Here is a 19,185-nt window from a genome sequence, read left to right on the forward strand (position 1 = left end):
AGGATTACTCAGCATTCATCAGAGGAATGAAGATATGTTATAAGGTTTCTCAAGTTAACATTTATTCTATGATTGATATGTATCGGTCCACAATCTACACATAAACTAAGATCATTCAATACTGGGTAACAAATGTTGACAATGACTTAACATACATGCTAATTCAATGGTATTTAATACATGTATTCCTTTCTATTAAAATTTATCGTTTATTTGATTTTATTTGCACGCAGTGGCAGCACCTATGGGGCGTCTCGAGAAACAGAAAAAGTCTGAGTGCCATTTCTGGCCATGTAGAGGTGCCATAATCATAAAGTTTCCTACCCCAGCCCCAACCATAGTGGGGCCAAGGTGGTATACACCATCAATCTGTGAAAGTCCCTTCCTGGGCTTCCTCTATTTCAAATTTCTTGATCCGCCACTGATACAGTAATAAACATTATATAAAAATGAGCAGATCTAAAATCCCACAATGGTGACTGGCCAGTCTCAAAAAGCCACAGGTCCCCAGTCCCAGCGTTACACCATTGGGGAATCGGACCCTTATTTGGGAATTTCTGGCACCACCACTGCTTGCATGTCTTCCTATATATAAAATTTTCTTGAAAGCAGATAGAGGCTTTAAGCTGTATGCATTAAACAAGAAACTAAAAATTTTATTAAATATTGAAATTGGCGATTTTAATCAATTTCAAAAATCTGTTTAAAATAAAAGTACAGTACTAAACAATCTTGAAACAATGACAAAAATTAAAATTATGTCAGTATTATTAAATGTTCCCTGAGATAGCAGGACATATTGAGGAAGTAAAAAAGTGCAGTCAGTATTGTCACAAAAAGGAATGCCATAAGAACAGCCGCAAACCTATAAACTATCTCCATTCAAATAAAAAGATCATTTTTCATCAGTACAGTACTACAAATCATATAGGATGTACAGTATCAGCACCAATTACCTAGCAGTATAAGCCTCAAAGTAGTCTGTGTCCTCCATTACTACTTAGTCTAGTTATAATTTAGGCCAAAAAAAAAAATTGTTTGTTTGCCCTCCTCCACCCGCCCCTAACTCACTGAAAAAATAGGGGCGGTAAACAGAAAAACTGAAAAAAAGGGGGTTTTTTTAAGCTTTATTTACAAATTTATAAAATGTGACTGAATTTATCTTTATTTTTTGCCAGATGCCCTACAAATTAGTCTAAAGTTGTTGTTTGATGTAAGATATTGCCATTCTAGGCTTCTGTGGGTTATTTTTATTCCATCTGATGAGTATTTAAAAAAATAACTTTTTCCAACCACCCCTATTTATCATTTAAAAAAAAAGAAAGGCAAACAAACGATTTATTTTATTTAGCCTTATCCTATCACCTCATTCCAGTACCTAGTTCCCTGCCCCACCCTGTACTGTATACCCCTAGATATGCCACCTTTTTCACCTGATGACCTAAATATGTCATAACAAACTTTCTGTTAGGAAAACGAATGTGCACAATTTAAGCAACTAAACTAACCGGTCACTATCATTAATTTGTTTTAAAATACTTTACATCATAACAGAAACCATGTCCTTAGCTTTATTAACCAGGTGTTTTGAAATACAACAGGAGGTTGTTCACAATTAGAAACAGTTTCAAATACGGTAAGGAACTCCCCAGAGTTTCAGGAAGAGGTAAACCTAAAGAGGGAGGTTTCTTGTCTTTCTGCTGAGGTACATACAGTTATAGCACAAATTTAAAAATATCAATTGAGAATATACCTCTAAAAAAAATCCAAAAGTGCATGGTATATCACAATTGCAAAGTGCTTTTTAAAGCCCCATTCCGGCAAAATTTCAGCTGTTAAGAAAAATCTGATTTTTATATATGTTATGAAGATTTATAAATATAATACGAAATTGCTAGTTTAACTGAATTTAGACATTCCTAAACATAAAAAAAAAAAAGTTAAATAAGACTGAAATTTGATTTTTTTTGTGGTCCACAAAAAATAAATGCGGATGAATTTTTTGCTTTATTTTGCGATAGGTCTGCGAAGAAATATGGTAGGCGCCAAAAACATTAGCCTATTCAACATTTCTAGGCTAGGCCTAGCCTTACCTCAATTTCGGTTCCGTTATCACACATAAAAACGGCCGACATTATATTTTCCGTTGCTAGTATTGACACTTGTGAAATATAATATTTCATAGAAATTATTTCAAATTTGTTGAAATAATTCTGACCGAGATTTTGACATTTAAGCAAACATATCTCAGTCCTACTCGATCGACCAGTGTGCGAGATGCGAAGTACAAAATCTAATCTCATTAGAGAGGGTGCACTTTATTGACTATAAAGTACAGAATACGTAAAAGCTAGAGCATTCCAGCGGATGCGATCTACAACCTCTGAATTTGCCTAGTAACGAAGAATTCGTTGAGAAATTGGTAATCTCTTATGAGATATAGTCTGTATTTTTCATTTTTAAAAATTCTTTTGAGTAAAAATAATATTTATGCCAATACTTTCCCATGGTTTATAATAATTAGAGTAATGCGTATGCATTTTTTTTATAAAAAAAATATTTTTTTAGTGAAATTTTGCTGGGAATGGGGCTTTAACTTTGTGGCTTGGTAATTTAAAGAAGTAACAGTAACTGTAATTCTTGCCAGTATCTCAAAACTTTACATCATTTTTCTCATTGAGCATTTCTTGCAGACGTATTTTCTCAGCTTCTATTAGCAAATCAAACGCTGTTTTACGAACTGGTTCATGAGGTTGATTTTCTGTCCTTGCTAGAAGGCCATCCTCTACATTTACTGACCTGGCTAGTGACTCGACCCCGCTTGCTTGGGCAATGTCATCAAACAGCAAGGCTCGCATGGGTCCTACACCCGATGTTACTGCCAGAGCTGTATCATTTTCTGATTGGTTCATTGTTGAAACTTCTTCCTCAAACAATAAATCTTGATTGATCACTTCTTCGACATCTCTACTGCCTGCCTTTTCATCTGCAGACACTGTCAGATCAATGACAATCACATCTTTAGGATCACCAGATTTCTTCAATCTCTCTAATCGTCTCTTTTCTCTTCTTTTTCTTCTCTCTTCTTTTTCCTTTGACCTCTTCTTTTTAGGGTTGTCAGAAATGGTTTTAGCAGTTACTTTTTCTATTGATCTTTCACTTGAGTCAATATTTTTTTGAGCATTGCTTATGGGAGACGATCTAGAACACCAGCTGTTTGGAGAATTTTTCCTTCTAGATGATCTCTTTTTGTTGTATTTGTCACTGACATTTGAATTTTTCCCATCACTACTACAACTCCAATATCTCAAGTGACTCTTTCCATGACCATGCAACTGTGACAGTTCTCTATCATAACTCTGGCTTTTGCTAAAACTGTGGGACTTATGAGATCTACTTTTAGACCTACTATGAGATCTGCTACGAGATCTAAAGGATCTGATAGGTGATCTGTAAGGTCTACTATCAGATCTACTATGCGATCTACTGTGTGATCTACTGTACGATCTACTACGAGACCTACTAAGGGATCTACGAGTCCTAGACCTGACTGATGTACTTCGGGATCTGCGATACCTACTTTGAGGTTTGTGTGATCTACTAAGAGGTTTTTCAGATCTACGGTCATATTTGTAAGGTCTAATAGTAGATTTTTTAGATTTTCCAAAAGATCTGTGAGATTGTGATCTTTCTTTTGGATAATTTGATAATTCATCATATCTTTTGAAATATCCATCAGTATCTGAAGAGTAATTGGCAGAGGAAGATGTTGATCTATACTGATTATACCTTGATCTAAACAAGACTTTACTACTTGTCCTGTTAATGCTTCTGCTTCTATAACGCGAGTAAGGTTCTATTTCTCTCGATGATGATCGAGAATCACGATCATGTTTTCCTCTTGTATATCGGCTTCTACTTCTTGAGCGACTTGATCTATGATAATCATCTGGAGAGCTAGATCGTCTATAGGAATGGTGCGATGAAGTGGACTTAGCTGTTTTTGGTTTCCGTTTAATCTTTTTACACTTAGAAGAATGCTTTGGTTGGCCACATTTTCTACATGTTGGTTGTTCCTCCTCTGTGCCTGAGGACAGAACCACAAGCTCTGGAGTTCTTTCATGGTAAGGTTTTAAAAAACCAATGATCTCAACATCAGAGTCAGAAGGATCTTTGGTCACCTCAACATTTGTATTGTCATCAATTTTTATTGTGTTTTTCTCCTGCTTCACTAGAGAGTTCTGAATGATGCTACTAGTAGTTCCTGATGGTCCAGGAGCTATGTTTATTTCAGACTCCACTGGTGGAACAGGATTATGAGAGCCTTCCCTTGAATGGGCACTCAAATCAATTGGTGATGGGAGAATGATATCAATATCACTGTCAGAATCACTCGAGATTACAAGAAGTGGCTCATTAATATTTACTGGTGGTTCACTCAATCTTGAGAGATCACCATAATCATATTGTGCAATTTGATCATAGGTTTGAACATCATATGGTGAATGTGCAAAGTTGATAAACTCATGAACAAAATGTTCTGTCTTGTTAAGTAGGAATCCTTGAAGATTGTTTTTGAACTCTTGTGTTTGAATGTCAATACGCTGAATTAAAGACAAGATCAACTCAGTAACAAACATCACATTGTTTTGATCCCCATTAAAAATAACACTCAAGTCTCGCTGCATCCAAGGGACTAAACGATAGACAGTGGCTGGATTACGACGGAAAAAATCTAGTGATATGTCGCGATATCCAGAAAAACGATTCCAACGTGTTTGCTTAACACGTACACCAATCGCATAGATATAACGACGGAAGTTATAGGCAGCATTGCGCTGATTTTGTACACGCTGCTCATTGTAACGTCTCCTTTCTTCACGTGTTATGCGCATAAATGCATTGCTTTGTCGAAGCTCCCATGCATATCTGTGGTCATCCGTTAATGTGGTCCTATATCTGAATCTTCGTCCATCCTGATCATCCGTAGCTGGGGTATTCTGTTGTAAATGGTACTGGTCATAAATCTCGTTAGATTTAATGTTATGAATAATAGACTTAAATGAGGTCTTGCATAACGGGCACACTGCCTTAACTTTTGACCATTCCAGAATACATACAAAGCAGAACTTGTGGAAACAACCGTCTGTAAATGACTTATTTTCAAACTCATTCAAACAAATCGAACAATTTTCTTCTGGGGAAGAGCTTCGTTCTGGGTTTTCCAGAACACTTTGGGGTGTTCCTGTCTTTGGTAACACAGGTGGTGTTTTAGCTTGGTCTGGTGGTATCACAATTTCTTCTGATGCCATTACGAAACCTCTAGTTAACACATTCAACTAAAGCTGTGTACGTTTCCCTAAGCTCTGAAAGAAAAATTTAAAAAACATATCTTTTCAACAAAAATATTTGGTATTTACATGCTTTATATATACAGGCTAGATTTAACCAAAAAGCTAGGCCATGTCATTTTCCTTTTCAATTCAAAATATATTATTTAAATGTCTTGGCTAGTGTACAGTAGTGTAGGCACCTCTTTCAATTTTTTCCCCCCCGAGACCCTGATAGAGGCGTCCGTTGGCCCCTTGGTTCGGACATGTGAGCGAATTATGAAGTACAACTGCAAGACTGTACGTTATAATTGTTGAACTCATTTTTAAAAGTAATTTTTAACTAGTCTAGGCTAGGCCTACGTCAGCGTGCGTAGCCTAGACCAATTAGGATGCTTTTACTTTACTGTACTTACTATTACCTGTAAAATATTCGATAAATAGAACACCTCAAGTCGTTCTTAATATCCCGGAAAAGCTAAACAAGGAAGGCGTAGCGCGACGATCGCTAGCTAGGCCCAAGGCCTGGCTGCTCAATTACTCTCCTGGTCTGTTTGTGTTGTCTGATCAGTTGATCACTCAGCTCACTCACTCCGCCGAGAATTACTTTGTTTGATGGATGCGGTAGATCTTTCCAGAAACAGTACGTTTCATAAATTTAAAAGTTCTAAAATTCGGTGCAATACGGTTCTCATACACTCAAATAATCTAATCGCCAGAGTTACAATCACACCTGGGCTATAACGCTTTTAAAAAACAATAGAGTTTAATGTACGGTTACTAACTATTATTCACTCTGAAGCCTACGCTGGCTATTTTTTAGTTTCGTTTCTCCATTTTATATCGTGCGACAATACTGTCATCACTTCTTCTACGGCATCACAGTGGAATCCTCTCCACAGTGTCGGAATATTTGCATAATGCATTAGGGTCACGCTGGTATTATTATAATGGCCCAAAAAGCACGGCTATCTTTTATTTTATTTAAAACATTGGTCCCAAACGTATACTTCTTTTGGAGGGAGATTTTATATAATGAAATGCACAGACAGGGGTAAAATCAAGTTGGATTTTTTAAGTTTCGACGTTACCGTGGAAGGAGAAGCGACCTTTGGGAACGTCAAAGAGATAATAAACAGCAAGATAGAGCAGCTTCAAAAAATAGTGGAACATCCGGTCGAAGTGCATTGTGGGTACACGGAGAAAAATGTTACTGCATCCGCGTGGCGGCGCTATATAGTAATAATAAAGGCGCCGATCTGGTTCGTTTGTTTCCTGTAGTTTCTCCACTTATGTATGTATGTTATGTGTATATATGTATATATATATGTATATAATTATATATTTGTTTATGTATGTTTTATGTGTATGTATGTGTATATTTGTATTTTTATGAGTAAATTTCTCGTAGTGCTAAATTTGCTTAATTTTTTTTTTTTAGGTTCTGATTGAATATGTTCTATGTATTAATTTAAGACCGAAAATTTTGTTCAAATGTATTTTCTACCGTAGCTCTTTAATGCCTGTAAGATTAGTATATTTGTATTTTTATGAGTAAATTTCTTGTAGTGCTAAATTTGCTTCATTTTTTAGGTTCTGATTGAATATGTTCTGTGTATTAATTTAAGACCGAAAATTTTGTTCAAATGTATTTTCTACTGTAGCTCTTTAATGCCTGTAAGATTAGTTTAAGACGTGCTGTGTTTTTCTTAATATGGATGCACCACTTTTTGTGTGTGCCACCGATGCAAAGGTGCAATTTCCAAATAAATTGATTGATTGAAAAATGTTCAAATTTTACTGCATCCGCAGGAGGGCGGATGTTCCATCGATTTTAATGCAAATACTCGGAACAGCTCCTTCTGCTATTTAAGTTCTTTGGTTAAATACGAAATACGCCCTCAATACCCGGACCAAAATGATGATTCGATCTTCCTCGTTTTGTTTTTTGTCGTCAAGAAACAACTGACATTTAAAAAGAAATAGCAGGCATAGGCAAAGCATTTACAGTACTTTGTTTATAAACATGATTGTATTTAGCAAGAAAACAGTTAATCATTTACTTTCCTTGGTAAGCGTTTTATTAATGATATGTAGCCCAGTTTAGTTGGAAATGCATACAAAAAAGGAGGCTACGCTTGGGCCTAGCTAGGTAGGCCTACTAATAATACTAACTAAGTCTTTAGACTAAGACTAAGGAGGCTAGGCTAGCCTACTAAGCTAGAGGGCCTAGGCCTAGTCTAGATAGAGGAATGCTAGTCAGTTCGAGCGAATTAATAGCAGTATTGGCACAGATAACGTAAGCCAGTGAGTGTGAGTTGAAGTTGAGAATCTAGTGTTATGACTAAAGTCTTGAGGGGTGTAACAAATGCTGTGAGCTCAAAAGCGTAATTAAAACTGTATTTGTTTTCCGTAGGTACTGGTTACTATTGTTATTCTTGCCTGGGGTTATGTAATATATGCAGGAAGATACGCTGCTTCCAGGGTCTATCCAGAGTTGCTCAATCCTCCGTGATAGAAGAACAACAATGAGCAGTGCTTTTGTTATCATCATACAACAGTATATTCTGCCATTAAGGAAAGACAATCTGTATTAGTCGTGGCACTAGTATGGAATAATATGCAGATGAGTGCTTTTTGTAAATTTTTTGAGGAAGAAATCAAAAAGACAACTTTGTTGCACACATTCATTTTGAAATTGCACCACCAGATAAATTCCATCACGTTATGTTGAACATTCATCCAGAAAACCGTAACCGTAACCATGTGTATACAATCTTATTTAATGTTAAGTGTGTGCTTCAGCATCAGGAAATTCAATACATACTTGATATGAAGATGCTACTGCACAGCATTTACCCAAAGTTGATATGATAGAAGTAATACAATAACTTTGTCATTGGAGGAAGTGTGTTTGTAGAAGCAAACTACTGTATATTTTAATGGAAAATTAGCATCCGTTTCTCTCTGACCACCAGAAATGTCAATGTTTCTGGTAAAACATGCGCAGTGGTGGATTCAAGGGGAGGGGGGGAAGCTGCCTTGCTTCCGATCCCTAAATTCTTCAAAGTAAAATAAAATAATGGAAAAAAAAAGAAAATTGTATTAATGCCATTTTGTATATTATTATATTGAATTAAAGGACAGGCAGCAAGGCATTAAGGGAACTCTTAAGAGGTAGGCATGGCACTTTATATATATAATTACACTGTTCTGAAAAACACCAGACATTTAAATTATGATGAAATGATAACATGTTATATTAGAGGCAAGTAGGTAACAACTATTGGTGGAAATATTGTGTAGGCACACACTAAACATCAAAAGGTATCTTGCACAGATTAATCCCTATGCACACACATAAATGCAAATTATTAAACACAAATATATATCACTATAAAATGGATACAAAAATTGTAAGTTTAGCACTGTATAAATAAATTGATACCCTGGTGCACACTACCAGTATTGATAATCTAAATTTCATAGATGATTATACAGAATTTTAAAATAATAAAATGGTGTTCTACAAGGGTATGAAATGATAACATGTTATATTAGACTTTAGAGGCAAGTATGTAACAACTGTTGGTGGAAATATTTTGTAGGCACACACTAAACATCAAAAGGTATCTTGCACAGATTAATCCCTATACACACATAAATGCAAATTATTAAACGCAAATATATATCACTATAAAATGGATACAAAAATTGTAGGTTTAGCACTGTATAAATAAATTGATACCCTGGTGCACACTACAGTATTGATAATCTAAATTTCATAGATGATTATACAGAAATTTAAAATAATAAAATGATATTCTACAAGGGTATGGGTTATGGAAAGTTCTGGGAATTCATTCCAGTTTTTTCCAGGACCTTGAATATCATGGAAAATTACCTTGGCAGTGGAAGTAAATGGCTTACAATTATGTTTATTTGTTTTGTTAATTTAAATTATTTTCTGTGAAGTAAGGTTTTGTAAATTTTTGTGACTCAAAATATATAAATCCTTCTGAGGTTTAGACTTCACCCTGATGTACTGTAATAATATCTGGCAACTTACTAAAAGTTTAGAAAAAATAAATTACATTTTGTGTTTGGTAATTAGAGGGAAATAGATAATTATACAGACGCAAGGAGTCGGGCAATAATGCACAATGTGTAACTTTCCGCACCAGGGGTGGCGGGCAGAAGAAAGAAATTATAGGTATATTCTATATATTAGTAGACTCTAAAAAATTTATTAAATAAGCCTTTGAAACCCCTAAATTGTCAAAGTTTTCGCCCCTTTATCACTTTCAGAATATTTTGAGCGATGCCCGACCACGCCCACTTTGCTCTCGTCAGGACATTGGGACCCCCTGTCAGGCAAATCTTGGCGCCACCCCTGTTCTGCACTACCAGGTACCAATTTAAATCCTAGTTGGAGGGAAGCAATACTGTACAGATAAAATGCCTTGCCAAGAATACTAACAAGAGATCAGACTTCCAGCCTTTCAATCAGGAGACCACTTCACATTTTTCTAATAAATATTCATAATAGAGTTAGCAAAACTTAAATATTTTGTAGAAGTTTAAACATTCTTATAAAAATCTCCAAGATACATTTTTTTTTAATTTTAAAATTACATTAGTTACTAACGACAACCACCTAAATCAACATCAGCTTTGCAAATTATAAACAAAACTATCTTTTAAATTACAACCTGCTAGTAGTTTAAATCAAAACCTGCTAGAATCTAAATCAATATAATAAACATTGTAGCCTATATTTTATTCAATATGTTGCAATATAAAGTGCAAAAACTGATGCAGTTTGTTGAGTCTCCGAGCAGATGTGTGCACTGAAGAATCATTAATTTCACTAAAAACATTTTTATCCACCTCAGCCAGCAACTTTAATTCTTCATTGTGAATAGAAAAAATTCTGTTCATTTAAACATTGTTATCTCACAAAATGCTGCCCCCAAAAGAGATTGCACAAATTGTTTTCATTGTAGCCATGTTTAGTAAATTGCTTTGTTCAGACAGTGTGCGGTCCCCATATTACACCTGAATAGTTGTCCTGCAGAAGTTGTTGGAGCTTGAGGGCGTGCTCTTGATCTCGTGTCTCTACTACGCACATAACCTGGACATTAAAGATTGCATTCTTCAACCATGCTCTTTCATGATGTATATCCTTGATACTAGGAAAGAACAAAGAAAATTAGAAGTTAGAAATAATAATAATAAAACTATTCTATCATCCCTATTTTTTACGAGTGCAATACTAAAACACAACCATATTTGACACAGATTTTACAAGATATTCATTAAAAAAAATATGTATTGATACTCTGGGCACACTGTTGGACAATGAATCCATTTTTGCTATATATGAGCGCTCAACGACGTGATGCTGTCTTTTGGTTGTCGGTGACAGTTTAAGCTGATAAAAAGTCTACCTACAGAGCGTGCACTCGGCTTGAGAAAAGCAACATTACTTATTTCTCTTGTATCATTTAATGTGAATTGAAAAGGTTTTTTTTCAGCAGAGTTAAAAAATACCGTCTCTGAAAAATATACCAGTTGCTTGATTGCAATTGAGATTCTAAAATTGACATATATGTTAGACATTACAGCGGTTAATGCCAACAAGGCCTCCAAGTGCTTCACATTATTACCCCCTGTTACTGGATCAAGCACATGTAGGACACATACTCAGCTCCCCAGGGAGAATTCCATAATGTTGGAGCTGCAATCAATGCATTTTGTGTTTGTAACTACCAGGTACCCACTTGTATGCCTGGGTGGAGAGAGACAACTGTAGGCAAAGTGCCTTGCCTAAGGACACAAGCAAGATCCGAGGAATTGAACCTCTGATCTAGGTTGAGAAGCAGAACCGCAGCGCTCCTACTTGTTGAGACTTGGATTAAGAATCTTTTCAGTTCTTACCTTACACCAAGATCAGCAATGAGTTTAGTGAGTTCAGCTATACCACCAGGTCTGTCACTTACAGTAACCACAAACTTGCACAACCTACCATCAGCTGCAAGACCCCTTTCCAGACATCGTCCGAGAACTGTTGTATCGATGTTGCCACCACACAATGGAATCACAACCCTAATTGTCAAAAGCAAAGTGTAGTTTACATTATAAATATTTTCAATTTTTTTTTCAAGTAAAATGGAAATTTCCCCAACACCCCATGCTGCCACTGTTATATGAACTGAGTCTAACTATGGAGCATCAATAGTCTACTACATTTAGAATATGACCACACAATACTATCTCTGCTATAGTATGTCTTTATTATCCAAAGAATACAAAAGCTGTACCATTAACTTATGTTTACTCTATTCCTTATTAGCCATTAGCCAACCTACCTTTTGCCTTTGAGTTCTGGAAGCCTGTTGCCAAGCAATGCTGCCAATGCAGTAGCACCAGCGCCCTCTACAACAGCCTTTTCAAGTTCAACCAACCTCAAAATTGACAGTGCAATAAAGTCCTCACTATACAAAACAAATTAAATATCAGAAATTGTAAAAGAGTGCATACCATGCCAACTCATGCCAACTAATAATGTTAATATTTGAGGGAATATCTTGGCATCTTTCACACTATCACAATACATTTGGAGCCAGTGCCAGTAAGAATAACTTGACTTTTATCCTTACCTTACAGTTACAACCTTATCAATTAAATCCTTAGCCGTTTCAAAAGCATTTACACCAACAAGTGGGACAGCCAGACCTACAAAGCAAACAAACATGTTATGAAAAGACAAAAGAGTATTGATAAAAAATGTTTAAATAACTTGTGATTAGGTGAAAACAGATGCTGTAGTTGTGTTGCATAAGACATCTGAATAACTGTGTTAGTTGGTCAAGAATTATTTTTTTTTACACATGCATCGGCTTACAGGGGCTGGTTTGGTCTGTGGGGTACAAAAACACCTAGGAAAGTGAAAATTCAATATGCGAAACTAAATCCCTATTCCAACGAAAACTTAATGGTCGTTTTTAGTATTATAACCCACCTAGTGGAACTAATTTGCTGTCATGGGGAGGGGGGTGCATCTACACCTCCGCACCCCAGTCTACGCCCATGGCGGTTCATTGCAAATCATCACCCCACGTACTGTATTTAGTTTGTTAATATATTTAATTATTTTTTTTAACTGAAAAAAACATAAATAGTATAGTAGTTTGACCTACCATCAGCCAGCGTTGGTCCAGCTTTAGTATACACAGGTGTACCTGCTTCTAAAGATGCCTTGAAACTTGCACATTTTTCAGACTCCACACCCTGAAAAACATTTAAAAAATCGTTTTTGCATTTGCTGCTGTCAGAGCTCAATAAAGAATTTGATAGGTTGTACACTAACCTCTCAAGGCATCGGGTTCAAATCCCAATGGTAAATAGTACATGCTCCTAATTGTTTTTGTTTTTTTTTATTAATGTGGAAACAAGTTAAACATACAACATACCACAAAGTAGTTAAAGCATGGTTAAAGGTTGTCACTTACAATTACAAGTGTTTTTGGTGATAAACTCTTAATGGCTAGGGCTGTTCCAGCAATTAAACCTCCTCCTCCTATTGGAATTACTACTGCATCAATATCAGCAATTTGTTCAACAATTTCAAGACCCATTGTTCCCTGACCTGCGATGATGTGAGGGTTGTCATACCTGGAGAAAAAAACAATGTAGTTAGAGGTTCATCTCTGTGAGAGTGTCTGACGACTCCACACCATCTCTTGATTGTTGGTGGCAGTCTATGTGAATTTTGCACCCAACTTTACACTTACCACCTCCTTTGTAATATGTGGCAAAGACAAGCCAAACCAGTCACTCGTCGCAAATTGTGTTTCAGAGAAAATGGCTAAAACATGCTGGAATGTCAAATTTTTATAAATCTATTTTATTGTACTAAACTAACCTTTATATATCTACACATCATTCTATGCTGTTATTTTCCCCATTTTCAATGTTAAAACAATACTTTGGATTTAAAGATAGTTTCTGCATGAGAAATGCCTGAAATCATAAACTTTGACGGCTAATTTCTCATATATTGTTCTTTAAACAGCTGTGTGGTTAAACGCTTGTAACTTCATAAGGAAATGTCCAATTTAAATGATTTTTTACCATTTCATAGCTATTATTTTACTATCTAACACTGTATTAATAACTCAAAATCAATTTTTGCGATGAGTGACTGGTTTGGCTTGTCTTTGCCACATATGCAGATGAGAAAATCTGATGCACCATAATAAATAACATACATTCAGTAATAAAAAAATTTAACATTTTTAAAACCACCTTTATTGTAAAATAATTTTAATAATTCCTATTAGAAATATATTGATAATTAGCTTACCCATTAATATATGCCAACCCTTCCTTCTTTGCAATTTTCATGGCAAGGTTCTTGGACTATAAGATACAAAGATAGGCAAGGTTATTGAAACTTCAGGAATTGTTGACTCAACTAGATAGGTATTCACAAATACTAATAATTATTTTGAAGCATACCCACCTCACCAATATCTGCCCCATGTATAACCACATTAGCTTGCTGTTGCCTACACAAGCTAACCTTCATGATCGGTGCCACAATTGGCATGACAACCGTCACTGGGATACCTAGATCCTTGCCATGGTATGACAGAGCTAGTGCATGGTTTCCGGCTGATGCTGCTATCACCCCCTTCTTCTTCTGAGCCTAACAATAAAACATGAAAATCATCTTAACTATACATTCATGAGTAAAAAATGTGTCGGCAGCAGACGGTCGCAGTAGAAAAAAATAGAGCCTATTAAATTTCATACAAACGGTTTAATTTTCCTGTTAACACTAACCTTGAACCCTTTTAGTTTAGAGGAAGTGTGTTTGATTTAATGTTTTTTTTTTGTATAAGAGTGTTAATGTCTGTTTAGTTGTGACTGCTGTTCTTTATTTAGTTATTTATGTTTATTTATGTTCCATTTCATGCTACTAGGCTGAAGTCCACTGTTTATGTTCCATTTAACAGGGTTAATGTTTCACGTAGGGGGTTTCAAGCACAGTTACCTAATTTATACAATTCTTTACTTCAATCTATTAGCAATATTGATATTTTTTCAACAGTTATTCCACGTTTAAAATACTCTATTACTGCTTTAAAAAATAATTATGTATGTTTACTCTTTTTTTTATTTTATCAAAGGAATTTTAAAATGTTGATTTTTTATTTAAACTTTTCAGTATCTCTATATATATTTATAATAGTCTTTATTTCAATTCTATAAGCTGCTGTTGGTGAACAAATGAAATAAAATAAATAAAAAATAATATCCACACTACATGTGATGGAGCATATAAAGGAATGATATGGGCTCTAAGTTACATAATAATAATAATTCATTTGCAGTGATAATAAAATTTTACAGGAGCAACAGCCGAATGCTTCTCAAAAAGTCTACCCTATTTTATTTGAAATCGAGCCTTCAAAGAGTGGCTTTCACATTCTGTGTGTTTCAATTGTTACAGTAAATAATTGACAGACAAAGGCTGAAGAGCTTCTAATTGTTAATTGTGTGTGGGTACCACCAGATGTCACGGTCAATTTCTCCAATTAAGCATTTTATGATTAAATTCCCTCTCTTGTATACTAGTTTATTCAACTCTTATTTCAGATAAACGTTCATATCACAAATGTAACATAAATAAAAGTTATTGTGTGAAAACAATGGAACAACCGAACAAATTAGAAATGGTTTAGTTTTAAATTAACTTGGAAGAGGCCATAAGTCCACACAGTGAAAGGCAAGAAGGAGGGAAGCCTTGTTTGAAACATTATCAACATGAGTATTTATCTTGGAATAGTCATGTTGATAATGTTTCAAACAAGGCTTCTCGCCTTCTTGGTTTAATCAGGAGGATTGTTTGCTCCAGGAATCCTATTATAGTACCTAGACTTCACAATGCTCTTGTTTGTCCTATTATTGAGTATGGGGTTCCTTCTTGGTTACCTTTCAGCCGGGGTCACATTCAGTAATTTGTCAAGACCCTGTTTTCCTGTTAATGTTCCGTTTAGAGTTAAATCTAGCAGTTTGTCCCATGCTCAGCGTTGTATATATTTGGGGCTTATTCCCATCGACGATCGATTTTGTTATTTATGCATTTCATTTATTGCCAGCTGTCTTTGGGAGAAGTATTCAATTGATATTCCTAATTTTATTAAGGTTAACTGTTGGCACCCCAATGATCTTGTTTTTGTCCACCAACAATCCAGAACTAATGCTTTTAAATATTCTGTTTTCAACCCTTTTTCCCGCGCATAGGACAGACTGCCAAGCGACCTCAAGAACGATATTTTGTTTAATTTCAATACATTCTCTCAAGCTTCATTTTGCATGTTAGTTTTATCTGACTCCTTTTTAATTCCTGCCTGTTTTACATAGTTTTAAATTTTAACTATTTGAATTTCTGAAAAATGATTTATTTGTTATTTTCACTGATGATATTGTTATTTTTTTATATGTAATGGGGAAACCACTCGACAATTGATTAAGTTCGCTTTTTGGTTTTCCTCTCTCTTGTTTTTTTTTATTGCATCTGTTTGTTCTTGTCTTTTGTTTAAATGTTTTGAGAGAAATAAATGAAATGAAAAATGAAAATGGAATGTCTGACATTCCTATAAAAGTTACAGGTTGAAAAATGGAGGTGCCCTCAAAAACAATAAAAGGGACAAAAAAGCTGTTTCGTTATTTATGTAACATGTTGGTTAATAAATTTATACCTAACAGTTTTCAAGTAAAAAGTTCTTTTCATAAATTTTGAATAGATTCAAGAATGATTCCTAATAATTTTAGTAGGATTCTGCACAGGTTTTATCTTGTTTACTGAATACTTTTCACATGATCGTTTATTAATTCACCTTTGTATATTACCGTCTACCACCTAAAAGATGTTATTGTTGAATTTATATATCGTTTTGGAAATAAAAATGAGGAAAAAATTACCTTATTAAGCATTAACAATGTGTTCCTTGCTCCTCTTTCCTTAAAACTATTAAAGTGAGAGAAAAAAAACAGTAATACATTGGAAAAGCCATCACATACATAATAATTACATAATTTATTTAAATAGTAAAGTTTATATACATATAAGGTACATCTTATCATTTCTTGGCGAATGCTAAAAAATAGCGTGGTAGGAATTTAGAAAAATAAAGAGGAAAGTGATTAGGCTCTAGGGTTCATTCATAAATAGCAGAGCTCTTTCCAAACAAGGTACCTTAGTGCTTGCCACACTAGGGCGACTTTGTGCAATGAAATCTGAATGTAACGTCACATAAAGTTATAATTATGCGATTGAATTGATGTTATCTGAAATTCTAAGATGCTGGCCTGAATATATGTCATGTAGAGAACACAGAATTGTTATGGGTTGGGCGAATCCATTTTAGGCTCAATTTGCTGCGTAATCAGAATGCAGAATGCTACTACTTTTTATATAGTCATTATTTTTATGTATTTTTTATTTATTATTATTTTGTATTATTTCCTGAGAACATAGGTGGCGGTTTGGCATAGCATGAACAGTTTGGTTTCCCAACCTCAAGGTCGGGGTTTCAATCCCTGGCTGTGCAAATTGCTTGTGTCCTTGAGGAAGGCACTTTAATTGTATTGCTCCTCTCCACCCAGGAGTACAAATGGGTACCTGGTGGGGTTGCTTGCTCCTGCGCTGATTACCAGCAGCAACACCTAAAGCATGTGGACCCAATGACCAGGGACAAGATGAGCGCTTTATAACCTCAAGGAGAGGCACATTATACATGTTTATACCAGTATACCAGTACCAGGTACTCACCTTCCTGTAAACTGTAAAAATTCTTTCTTGAAATATACTTCCATCCCCGTCAGCGCTGACATGTGTGATTTCTGAAAGAAGAAATATTCAGATTAGAGAGATAAAATTTGTATAATTTAATAAACTCATACTAGATCAACCGCTGAGATATAAACAAATTTTTGGTCAGTCAGTCTTGGGCAAAACAGACTTTTTGGCCACACAAAAGATACTAGAATCACAAGGTAGAACTCTTGCACAGCAAAAGTGAAGCAGATATATGTGGCAAAGACAAGCCAAACCAGTCACTCGTCGCAAATCCTGTTTTGGAGATAATGGCCAAAACATACTGGAATGTCAAAATTTTAGAAATCTATTTTATTGCACTAAACTAACCTTTATATATCTATACATCATGCTATGCTGTTATTTTCCTCATTTTCATTGTTAAAACAACAATTTTTAACGATTTGGTGATGGTTTCTGCTTAGGAAATGCCTAAATCGTATACTTTGAAGGCTGATTTCTCAAATATTGTTTTTTAAACAGCTGTATGTTTAAACTCGTGTAACTTTATAACGAAGTGTCGGATTTAAATGATTTTTTTACCATTTTATAGTTCTCATTGTACTGTTAAACCCTGTATTAATAACTAAAAATTGATTTTTCCGACGAGTGACTGGTTTGGCTTGTCTTTGCCACATATGCGCCCTTTATGTATATCCCGCCCTTCTCTATCCAATAATGACAATTTACGTATGTTTGTTTATATCCTGCCGTATGCAGCACCTCATTTAATGGGAAGCAACTTACGATGGAATATAAGCAAACGTATGTAAATACAGTCAGGGAGAACTCCCTGGTACAGTAGTATACCCATCATGTAAGTTGGTGATACAGTTTTTATCTGTGGAGAGTTTATATCTTGTGTTTCTAGTAAATTTGGCAATACTTATAAGAAACCGGTGGCTATAAGCTCATTACCTGACAAGGTGTTCTTTGGATTCCACTTTTGATCTTATAAGCAGCAGCACTCACATCCTGGAACTTCACAGAGATTGGGTTATCTGGGTCACAGAGCTCATCTTTGAGATCACCGTCATTTAAGTCTTCACCAACTGTGTACATATTGTGGTTTTTGTTTCCATTCTGGATCGGCTCTTCAATGCATAATCGTTGCTCATCATTTTCTATACCATTTGTTGTGCATACCACCGTGGAAGTCATACCTTATAATTTAATCTCTGACCTGAAAAAACCCAATCCACGATTTCTGTTATTAACAAACATGTTAAGACATATCATATTATGTGGTAAAGTCTGGAAAAACCTCAAAATTAAATTAAACATTTATTATTTAAATTCAAGGGAAAGTATTCAATTGCAATAGGATCTATGCAAAAGAACTACACATTAGCCTTTAATTAAAAAAAAATACATACTCTTTTTACAAAGAACACTGAAAGGTTTACTGATTATCTCAGATAAGAAAGTATAATACATACTCCAAATATTGATATATATATATATGTTGTTGGGATTCAATATTTCAACATTTAATTACGTCATCATCAGGAATGAAAGAACAGTTCTCAATAAAATATTGAATTTTATTATTTGTATAGTACACTGTATCTCAACACATATGTACTGTAGGTGAATACTATATTCCAATTCAATTCAATTCAATTCAAATTTATTTGAGCATAATTCAACACATTACAAATAACAAAACAATGAACAATAAAAAGATAATTTAGTAAAACATTTACAGCTCAGGATAACCCAAAAAAACCGAATCGGTTTATTTCCGTTGGGGTCCCTTAAATGAAAACAAATACATAAAAATTGGTTAAAAACTAAAACAAACATTGAAAATTTATAACAACCTTTAAAATTTCTAATAAAAGTAAAACTAACTAGATTTGAACTCGTCACTGAGGACGAGTTAGGTGATCCGCCGCACTTTGACCCTCATTAAGATCACGCGGTGCTGATTGAAAAGTGTCATAATATGCTAAAATATGCTGT

At 34.9% G+C, this 19,185-nt stretch overlaps 2 protein-coding genes across 8 annotated transcripts in view; both read right to left on the minus strand.

Annotated features, from left to right (window-relative positions):
* Positions 1–1,556: 1,556 nt before the first annotated feature.
* Positions 1,557–6,244, minus strand: LOC117109927 (E3 ubiquitin-protein ligase Topors-like). Its single transcript, XM_033252411.1, has 2 exons — positions 5,753–6,244; positions 1,557–5,366 (listed from the first exon to the last, which is right to left on the minus strand). Exon 2 carries the CDS (start codon positions 5,310–5,312, stop codon positions 2,652–2,654), a length of 2,661 nt encoding a protein of 886 aa, XP_033108302.1. The 5' UTR covers positions 5,313–5,366; positions 5,753–6,244; the 3' UTR covers positions 1,557–2,651.
* Positions 6,245–9,448: 3,204 nt separating this feature from the next.
* Positions 9,449–19,185, minus strand: part of LOC117109917 (L-threonine ammonia-lyase-like) — a 13,455-nt gene continuing 3,718 nt past the window's right edge. For all 7 annotated transcript variants that reach the window (XM_033252391.1, XM_033252385.1, XM_033252389.1 and 4 more), the window contains 11 exons: positions 18,139–18,403; positions 17,176–17,246; positions 16,326–16,371; positions 13,858–14,043; positions 13,699–13,754; positions 12,845–13,007; positions 12,533–12,623; positions 11,993–12,068; positions 11,702–11,827; positions 11,271–11,438; positions 9,449–10,522 (listed from right to left, as the gene is read on the minus strand). In XM_033252391.1, coding sequence (XP_033108282.1) covers positions 10,360–10,522; positions 11,271–11,438; positions 11,702–11,827; positions 11,993–12,068; positions 12,533–12,623; positions 12,845–13,007; positions 13,699–13,754; positions 13,858–14,043; positions 16,326–16,371; positions 17,176–17,246; positions 18,139–18,381 — 1,389 coding nt within the window. In that variant the 5' untranslated portion in view covers positions 18,382–18,403 and the 3' untranslated portion in view covers positions 9,449–10,359. The remainder of the gene's footprint in view (positions 10,523–11,270; positions 11,439–11,701; positions 11,828–11,992; positions 12,069–12,532; positions 12,624–12,844; positions 13,008–13,698; positions 13,755–13,857; positions 14,044–16,325; positions 16,372–17,175; positions 17,247–18,138; positions 18,404–19,185) is intronic.

The sequence above is a fragment of the Anneissia japonica genome, unplaced genomic scaffold, assembly GCF_011630105.1.
Source record: "Anneissia japonica isolate Jap-2015-1 unplaced genomic scaffold, ASM1163010v1 scaffold585_len4108843_cov191, whole genome shotgun sequence".
Taxonomy (NCBI): domain Eukaryota; kingdom Metazoa; phylum Echinodermata; class Crinoidea; order Comatulida; family Comatulidae; genus Anneissia; species Anneissia japonica.